The following is a 10,093-nucleotide window of genomic DNA, read 5'->3' on the forward strand; positions in this document are numbered from 1 at the left end:
CGTCAGCAGGATTGTGCTCATTGACTACAGGCAGTGTCAGGTCGGCGCCGTTATACTGATCACACTGACACCTGGTGATGAATCAGTCTTGTGGTTGTTGTGGAATCTGTATTTTCAGTTTTGAGTTAATGATCTGCTCGAGCTCTGGAGCGGCCCGTGGGGGTCTGCATGTGGTGCTCTGATTGGGTATTCATCTGTATGGCTTATCATTATGAATACCTATGAGACGGATTCATCACCAGGTGTCAGTGTAATAAGTATAACGACGCCGACCTGACACTGCCTATAGCCAGAGAGAACAATCCTGATCACAGGCGCTTTAACAGAAACCCATGTGAGAACGCAAATTTCACAAAACAAGAGCAATGAAGGAGGAGGAGGAAGGCACGAGAACTTTATTTACAGAGAATCATCTAGTTACAGGTTTCTAGCTTACATAATAGTCTGTAAAATGGAAAGCTAAAACCAGAGCTGCAATTAAAAAGAGTGGCAACCGGTGACGTTCCGCAGCCGAGCAGGATGGAGGCACAGAAGATGGGAAGGCAATCACCTGCGTCCAACAGCCGGCAGCAATAAGCAGCTGCATCCAAAGTGCGGCTACTTCTTGATCGTGGGAACGGAGCCTTACGGCTACAAATTTGTAAAGAGAGAAAAAAGCCAAATCAAATGCAAGTGGCAGCCACATTGCGAATTACACTGAAGTCTATGGCAAGCAAGAGGCCTGCGACCTGCAATAGTAAGCAAACGTGGACACATTAAGGGGGTACTCACATCTTCAAGACCCTATCGCAATATGTAGTAAGTGTAATATTACCAAATACCTCCAATTAGAAACGTAGTATCGTTCTGACTGTGAAGGAGAGCTTCTGCATCTATGGTTACAACCACACACATAAGGGACAGTAAGTGGTCATAACCATGGAGACCTAAGGTTTAGCAATGCCCTGGACATGGGGTAAGTGACACTGCAAACCAGAACTATACTACATTTCTAATTGGAAGTATTTGCGATTATTACACTTACTACATATTGGGATAAGATCTCGGGAGATGGGAATACCTCTGTCACGAACGAGTCACAACCACAACGTGACATTTCAGGAAATTATACTCTGTCACATTGGATGACCGGGATGCTGCTGCCTGGAGAGGTCCCTGTGGTTTCTCCCCACCCTGCACCACTAAACGGACAGGTCTCTTATGTGACCCATCATGTCATGAGGAGCAGAGCGGCAAGAAACCCCAATGAACCACATGCGAGTAGTCATTGGGACACAGAGTCCACACACGACTGTATGTCCGCCACCTGCCCCAGCTCGTCTCCGCTTTTCCCATCTGCGTCCCCTTAACCACCATCTCCTATGGTATAACATACCAGACCGGCAAACAACCAATGACAATGTAAATCTCTAGTGCAGAAACGCCACTGTGTAAAAGATAGCCACATTCCCAGGAGACGCAGTGCTGTCCGACACACTTAGTAATCCAATTACTGAGGCACCGTTCACATTGTTCTTTTGGTGCCAATAGTGTGACAACCTCCCATCGACTCCGGAGCGCCCTTCGTATACGGCTGCAGACCATCACACCCAAACACAAGCAGAGCAGCGACTGCTGGGCAGAAACAGAACTCTGCATTGGCAGACGATACTTTGATCCTTTCGTTTTGGGTACAGACTTTTCTTTATAACACAGAACAGACAGGACGCACGACCGACATTTCCAGTATGAACAAAACCCCGAAAAAAATTATATATATATATATTGTACAAAAAAAGGTGCATGAGAAATCCAGGAGAATTGATCTTTGCGCCTCCGCACTGGGGATGGAGGGCGGCCGTGTGTTGCTATCTTGGGGTCACCAACAATGATTGTTTAATGCTACAATTTGTACAGAAAATGTAAAAAAAAAAAAAAAAAAAAAAAAAAAAAAAAAAAAAAAAGCAAAAAAATAGCAGCAAATGTCACAAGGCGGTCGCCGAGGATTCACCCGGTGCAGAGAAAGTGCTCAAAGTTGAATATAGAAAAACCACAAGATAAAAATGTACTGAGACAAACGAGGGCCGGCGCTGAGGCTCCTGCAGTCTCTATAAAGAAAAATTACAAGAAAGCAAAAATGTATAATACACCTGTACAAGAGATCATCATATTAGTACAATCCATTGAATTTCAACTAAAAGGAACCATAACTACAGTAATGTCACATTAGGGAGCAGTCAGGACCTGCCGCCGGGAGCCGCGCCTGCTGCTGCTTTGCCGACGGCCGCAGTTCATTCCCAGCAGGATTTACCCCACTAGAGGTGGGTGAAATGTGGACCCCGAATTGACTTCCATTAAACGTTCCTTGAACGACGTCACGCCCCGAGTGCCACACATGTGGCATCGCGAGCTCAGGCCAATGTGCCACGCATCCTCCTTGGTGGCAGGATCTGACCAGTCACATCCCACGCTGCACGAATACTCAGGATGGGCAGCGGCCATTAAAAGCTACAGTCTTCAGTCTATATACACGTCAATATATAGTGAGGCTGACAGAGCGGTTCATCTTCTTGCCTATGAGGCGGGAGGTTCTGTTCTGCGATGTTGATCGTGTGGTCATTCTGTCAGGAAACAGCGCTCGCTCCTCGGCTACGGCTTTCGCGATCTGTGCTTTCTTCAGTTCCCTGGAGAAAGAAGGAGATTGTGAGCAAGAGTCCGGGAACAGTGCAGCACTGCAGACACTGGACTGATCATAGCGGCACTGTGCTATATACAGCTAACAGCCATACTTCTGCAGCAGAGCGTTCTTGAACTTCTCAGCATTCAGCTCGATCCTCAGCTGCTCGGCACTTTTCCGGGACGTGGACAGGAGAACCGAGTGCCTGACGAGGGCCACAGCCGACGGCCTTTTTTCTGGATCTGGAGTAATCATAAGCTACAAGAAGAAGACGAGCAACGTTCAGATAGAAGAACATCATCCAGGTAGTCACCAGAAGGCCAGCAGTAGCCACAGCGAGTAACCAGGCAGTGTCAGGATACTGTACACCCGGATTACAAGCGGCAGGCCTGGAGAACATTTATGGATTCCTTACAATCGTCATCTGCCTGGTCACAGACTACAGGGAGTTTTACACGTGACGACAAGTCGCACACTCACCTTTATGAGATCCAAGAATTCCTGGGACAGCACCTGCGGCACGGTGGGCAACCTGCCCTGCCGGATCTCGTGCCACTGGTCCCCATTAGTTGGAAGCGGCTCTGCCCCTGCAGCGCTCCAGACCGTCAGAGCAAGGGCAAAAATGTCAGCTTTCGGTAATTGAGAATAATCCTAGTTAGAACAAATCAGATGTCACCTCCATGACCAGCGCGACTCGAAACCTACAGGGTCGCCACACCAAAAGGGTCAGGACACTCACCTCCTGTAACACTTCGTTGGCCAGAAATCGACTGTCACCTTCTTCTACCTGCGGGCTGGACACCCGGGTCACATGCCCAAGGTCACCTGCGTAGGAGACAACGACTGGTTATCTGCCGGCCATCACTCCCCGCCCGCCATCACTCCGATCTACGATGACATTACCTATTTTATAGGTCACTTTTCGGGGGCTGCCTTCTTCATCGTCCGCTTCATCCACAGTCGTGCTGGGAAGCTCTGTCCTGGATATGAATATGTTACCTGCGGGGAGGAAAGACGCAGTGTCAGGGATGAGCTCAGAGCGGCCAAGGCGCCCACAGGAAGACAGAGACTTACTTGGCTTTATGTCCATGTGCACCAGAGACATGGAGTGGATGTACTTCAGCCCGCGGGCCACTTGCAGCAGCAGGTCCTTCAGCTCCGGCTCGGTGAAGTAGTGCATGGTGCGGTAGTCTTCACTAATGGCGTCTGCTAAACTGCCACCTGGGTACCAAGAACATGACGCTCAGTATTGTGAAAAGACCCAGGACTTTTCCATCCCAAGTGCAAGTCCTGCGGCTGCAGATCATCTAAGGCTGTGTTCACACAAGCAGAAGGCATAAGCCCCATTCAGATCGCAACGTGCATGCATTGTTACATCTGTATCACAGCCACAAGGATTAATGATCTGCACTATAAAGGGTCTGTGGTCCGATATGATGCCCCTGAATTACACCACACCGACTATGAACGCAGAGGCCCCCCCATAAGTCTGGCAGACCACTTACCATTACAATACTCGTTCTGTATAAGCATGTGGTCATCCTCCGCCCATGCCGAGTAATACCGCACCACGTGCGGGTGCTGCCCCAGGACGGCGTGTGCATACACTTCTCGCAGTGCATTCTGCCTGTGAAAGAGAAGGCAGGTTACAGGGATGCCAGCAGGGGGCTCAGGGTGGACTGCAGCACACATGGCACCAGCCCGGTGATGGCTCGCGCTTTCCTGCCTTCAATCTTCACCAGAGGAGCCGATGCTGGTCACAGCCCCCCACAGCACTTACTCGTCCACAGAGCCGGCCAGGGGCTTCTTGGAGCGCTTGATGGCGTAGACGCAGCCATCCAGCCTCTTCACACATTTGTACACCGCCCCAAACTCTCCAGAGCCGATCTTCTCCAGCTCGTGGAACTCAATGGCGTATCGGGATTTCATGTTACTTTCCGTGATTGTGATCCTCTGTGGATGGAAGGGGATGACAGTTAGTCCTCAGGGCGTTAGTGATCTACTGGACGGCCACGATCAGACTGAGAGTTACCTTAGCTGGTCGGACGCTTTCCTCCAGCAGCTCACAGTCGCTGCCCTCCATATCTTCACCGCAGGAGCTGAACAGTAAAACCAGCGTTACACAAGAAGCAACAGAAAAACTATAGAGACCGCGGACTATGGCCAAGACTGACCGCGGACTATGGCCAAGACTGACCGCGGACTATGGCCAAGACTGACCGCGGGGCAACGAGAAAGACAGGCCCTGAAACAAAGCGGGAAGACATACTCATTCCAATGCGCCCGCTTCCTCCTCCGACAGCCTTCGCTGGAGCCCTGCAGATCCAAGGATACTGGGGTGAAGGGGTTGATGTTCACTTGGGGGGCTCTGTACACCAAGTCATGTCTTTCGGACTTATCCACATCTCGGAAAAGAGAGACCCCTCTGTTCCTCAATCCGCTGGAGCCGATGCCACGAGCTCTGGACAGTAAACTCTGTGCGAAAAGGAGGCAGCACATTAATGGGTTGGGAGACTGACTGCCCCCTCCTGGTGAGCGGAGGAAATGGCGGCCAGCGCCCGTTCAGAGATCACCTGCGTGATGACACTAAAGCACAGCAAAATCCACAGAAGCCAGAAAACTAGGGGCCACCGGACCCCCAGGGATCCCACCCAGGGCTCCCACAGGCGAATGTGCACTGGTGCAGAGAGGTAGAAGGCAGAGCCCAGCACATGCTGTATACTGAGGGCAGCACGCCCCTCCCCCATCACATTCCAACACAGGGGAGTGGGGGAGGGGGCCAAGAGCCAAAACACCAGCACAGGTTGGAGTCACAGACCAGTCCAGCAAACTGCACGAACAGCAGCAGTATACAGCTATACACACGGGGGGGGGGGGGGGGGGGGGGGGGGGGGGAGCGTCAGTGTACAGCTATACACACGGGAGGGGGGGCAGTATACAGCTATACACACGGGAGGGGGGGCAGTATACAGCTATACACACGGGAGGGGGGGCAGTATACAGCTATACACACGGGAGGGGGGGCAGTATACAGCTATACACACGGGAGGGGGGGCAGTATACAGCTATACACACGGGAGGGGGGGCAGTATACAGCTATACACACGGGAGGGGGGGCAGTATACAGCTATACACACGGGAGGGGGGGCAGTATACAGCTATACACACGGGAGGGGGGGCAGTATACAGCTATACACACAGGAGGGGGCAGCATACAGCTATACACAGGGGGGGCACGCAGTATACAGCTATACACACGGGGGGGCAGTATACAGCTATACACACGGGGGGGCAGTATACAGCTATACACACGGGGGGGCAGTATACAGCTATACACACGGGGGGGCAGTATACAGCTATACACACGGGGGGGCAGTATACAGCTATACACACGGGGGGGCAGTATACAGCTATACACACGGGGGGGCAGTATACAGCTATACACACGGGGGGGCAGCATACAGCTATACACACGGGGGGGCAGCATACAGCTATACACACGGGGGGGCAGCATACAGCTATACACACGGGGGGGGGGGGGCAGCATACAGCTATACACGGGAGGGGGCAGCATACAGCTATACACAGGGGGGGCAGTATACAGCTATACACACGGGGGGCAGAATACAGCTATACACACGGGGGGCAGAATACAGCTATACACACAGGAGGGGGGGCAGAATACAGCTATACACACAGGAGGGGGGGCAGAATACAGCTATACACACAGGAGGGGGGGCAGAATACAGCTACACACAGGAGGGGGGGCAGAATACAGCTATACACACAGGAGGGGGGGCAGTATACAGCTATACACACAGGAGGGGGGGCAGTATACAGCTATACACACAGGAGGGGGGGCAGTATACAGCTATACACACAGGAGGGGGGGCAGTATACAGCTATACACACAGGAGGGGGGGCAGTATACAGCTATACACACAGGAGGGGGGGCAGTATACAGCTATACACACAGGAGGGGGGGCAGTATACAGCTATACACACAGGAGGGGGGGCAGTATACAGCTATACACACAGGAGGGGGGGCAGTATACAGCTATACACACAGGAGGGGGGGCAGTATACAGCTATACACACAGGAGGGGGGGCAGTATACAGCTATACACACAGGAGGGGGGGCAGTATACAGCTATACACACAGGAGGGGGGGCAGTATACAGCTATACACACAGGAGGGGGGGCAGTATACAGCTATACACACAGGAGGGGGGGCAGTATACAGCTACATATACACAGGGGGACGGCAGTATACAACTACATATACACAGGGGGCGGCAGTATACAACTACATATACACAGGGGGCGGCAGTATACAGCTATACACACACGGGGGGAGGGCAGTATACAGCTACATATACACAGGGGGGCGGCAGTATACAGATACATATACACAGGGGGCGGCAGTATACAGATACATATACACAGGGGGCGGCAGTATACAGATACATATACACAGGGGGGCGGCAGTATACAGATACATATACACAGGGGGGCGGCAGTATACAGCTACATATACACAGGAGGGGCGGCAGTATACAGCTACATATACACAGGAGGGGCGGCAGTATACAGCTACATATACACAGGAGGGGCGGCAGTATACAGCTACATATACACAGGAGGGGCGGCAGTATACAGCTACATATACACAGGAGGGGCGGCAGTATACAGCTACATATACACAGGAGGGGCGGCAGTATACAGCTACATATACACAGGAGGGGCGGCAGTATACAGCTACATATACACAGGAGGGGCGGCAGTATACAGCTACATATACACAGGAGGGGCGGCAGTATACAGCTACATATACACAGGAGGGGCGGCAGTATACAGCTACATATACACAGGAGGGGCGGCAGTATACAGCTACATATACACAGGAGGGGCGGCAGTATACAGCTACATATACACAGGAGGGGCGGCAGTATACAGCTACATATACACAGGAGGGGCGGCAGTATACAGCCATACACATAGAGGCAGCAGTATACAGATATACACACGGCGCTGCCTGTACACACGTGTTACATGTCATGGTATGAGCCACCAGACACAAGAACATGTAATAATGGGGTACACTGCACTCGCCGCATTATTAGAGCCCCCAGTACAGGTCGGGGGGGCTATAGGGACACCTGACACCAGATTCGGTGTCCACACCCCACCCCCAGTTGTGTGTACAGTGACACGTACGGTCCTGACCTCAGGAGAGACGCCCCAGTCATTACAGCGGTGTCATCGATAACCATTACTGGGAAATCCACCGTCCCTCACGACCGCTGTTTATATGTACATGTGACCCCCTGGGGCGATACAAGGGGGGTGGTCACATTATATAAGACATGTCCCGGGCATGTACCGTACCCCGCGCCTTCACGGGGCCGCCCAGAGGCTGCAACCTGCTGTTTATAGACAACGAACAAGTCCCCACAGCCAATCAGCAGCAAGACGGGAAGAATTGTCATAGGCACCGACAGAAGAGTCAAAGAGCAGTCATACAAACAAACGCGCCCCCAACAAACGCGCTCCTCTCACCCCCCCACCCCCGGGGTTGTCGGGGCTCCTCTCACCCCCCCCCCCCCCCCCCCGGGGCTCCTCTCACACCCCCCCCCCCCCCCCCCCCCCCGGCGCTCCCTCTCACCCCCCCCCCCCCCCCCCCCGGCGCTCCCTCTCACCCTCCCCCCCCCCCCCCGGGGCTCCTCTCCTCACCCCCCCCCCCCCCGGGGCTCCTCTCCTCACCCCCCCCCCCCCGGGGCTCCTCTCCTCACCCCCCCCCCCCCGGGGCTCCCTCTCACCCCCCCCCCCCCCGGGGTTCCCTCTCACCCCCCCCCCCCCCCCGGGGTTGTCGGGGCTCCTCTCCTCCCCCCCCCCGGCTCCCTCTCCTCTCCTCCCCCCCCGGGGTTGTCGGGGCTCCTCTCACCTTCGGGGTGTGCGGGGTGTCGAACAGCCGCAGCTTGCGGAAGGTCTTGTGGGGCGGGGTGCCGGGGCAGGTTGCCGGGGAGCTGGAGCCCTCCCGCCGCAGTCTCCGGAGCGGGGAGCCGGTCATCAGTTCATCTCCGGGGGACTTGAGCGGTGACGACCCCAGGCCCTCCTCCTCCTCGTCGTCCTCCTCCTCCTCCCAGGGCCGCGGCCCCGGGCTCTCGTGTTGCGGCTGCCCGCTCGGGGAGTCAGACTCCTGGAAGGCCGAGTCCTCGCCCGTGCTGTTGCCGTCCTCCTCCTCGCAGTCGCTGGCGTTGAAAAGCAGCTTCTGGCGGATGTCCGGGAAGCTCATGGTCGCGGTCGGCGGAGCGGGTCACCAGCAGGTCTCCGCCCGGGGGCGCTCACCATGATCCGGGGCTCGGAGCGGCGCTGAGGTACCGGGAATCCTCGGCTCGGACTCTCCGGCCAGTCAGCCTGGCGCGACCGTTAGTCACAGGGGGTGGAGGACGCAGCGGACCAATGAGAGCGAGCAGGAGGCTGCCGCTGGGAGGCGTGGCCGGGAACGCCCAATGCGCGAGCGCGGTGCTCTGACGACTGGAGGCGGAGCCGCGGCTGACCAATCGCTGCTCACAACCGCTTTCAAAATGTCTCCTGCAGCGGCCGCCAGAGAGCCTCGTGCGCGGACGGCGAGATTTGGCGCCAAGTCAGTGTGAGGGGGCGGGGCCAGAGTCACATGACATTGATGACAAACATCCTCCGCCCCTCCCCCCAACGCGGTGTCCGGAGTGTGACCCGAGGGTGTGACGCCCGCTGTGGGCGGTGTGTGCGGAAAGAGTCGGTCACTCGGCCTCCTGCTCCCCGGGAATTACGTCATAAATCTCGAGGAATAAGACGCAGCGTGTGCACGAGGCTTTTGTTGCTGCGGGTGATGGGGTGTTTGGCTCCGCAGGGATCTGCAGTGTGGGGGACGCTCTCATGCGGTTCCTGACAAACTGTAGCAGAGCCGTCCCCTGAAGCCGCTGCTGATCCGGCATCTTAGGCTGTGTGCACACGCTGCGGATTTTGCTGCGGTTCCGCAGCGGTTTTGGTGTACAGTACCATGATCCCTACGGGAATCAAAAACCGCAGTGCAGACGGTGCGGAATTTTCCGCGCTGATTATCTGCGGTTTTCAATCTGCAGAAAGAATTGACATGTCAGTTCTTTCTGCGGATTCTCCTGCGGTTTGCCATCTCCTCCATTGAGGAACCGCAGAGCAATCCGCAGGTATTTTGACCTGCAGATTTTACAAAATCCGCGCGGATGAATCCGCACCTTTTCCGCAGCGTGTGCACACTGCCTGATAATCCAGAATGTGCGGACTGAGAGATGAGCAGTGGAAATGGTGAAGTCCGGCCTAAGACGCCAGGGGGCCGCAGGGGCGTGACCAAGGGGCCGCAAGGGCGTGACCAAGGGGCAGCAGGGGCGTGACCAAGGGGTGCAGGGGCGTGCCTAA

General features: G+C 55.0%; 1 protein-coding gene across 1 annotated transcript; it reads right to left on the reverse strand.

The window, feature by feature from the left end:
- Positions 1-371: 371 nt before the first annotated feature.
- Positions 372-9,666, reverse strand: WEE1 (WEE1 G2 checkpoint kinase). Its single transcript, XM_073561637.1, has 11 exons — positions 8,601-9,666; positions 4,926-5,131; positions 4,689-4,755; positions 4,437-4,609; positions 4,162-4,283; positions 3,731-3,877; positions 3,560-3,655; positions 3,396-3,481; positions 3,137-3,307; positions 2,769-2,914; positions 372-2,663 (listed from the first exon to the last, which is right to left on the reverse strand). Exons 1-11 carry the CDS (start codon positions 8,949-8,951, stop codon positions 2,513-2,515), a joined length of 1,716 nt encoding a protein of 571 aa, XP_073417738.1. The 5' UTR covers positions 8,952-9,666; the 3' UTR covers positions 372-2,512.
- Positions 9,667-10,093: the final 427 nt, after the last annotated feature.

The sequence above is a fragment of the Dendrobates tinctorius genome, unplaced genomic scaffold (genome assembly GCF_039654945.1).
Source record: "Dendrobates tinctorius isolate UK_male_01 unplaced genomic scaffold, ASM3965494v1 ptg000323l, whole genome shotgun sequence".
In the NCBI taxonomy this organism is placed as follows: domain Eukaryota; kingdom Metazoa; phylum Chordata; class Amphibia; order Anura; family Dendrobatidae; genus Dendrobates; species Dendrobates tinctorius.

Excerpts from the sequence above, each read along its gene's own strand:
- WEE1 (XM_073561637.1), bottom strand. The coding sequence starts at position 8,951 with ATGAGCTTCCCGGACATCCGCCAGAAGCTGCTTTTCAACGCCAGCGAC. Across the intron at positions 4,610-4,688 it reads AAAGCGTCCGACCAGCTAAG|AGGATCACAATCACGGAAAG; the intron begins GTAACTCTCAGT and ends TTCCATCCACAG. Across the intron at positions 3,878-4,161 it reads ACAGAACGAGTATTGTAATG|GTGGCAGTTTAGCAGACGCC; the intron begins GTAAGTGGTCTG and ends CTTGGTACCCAG.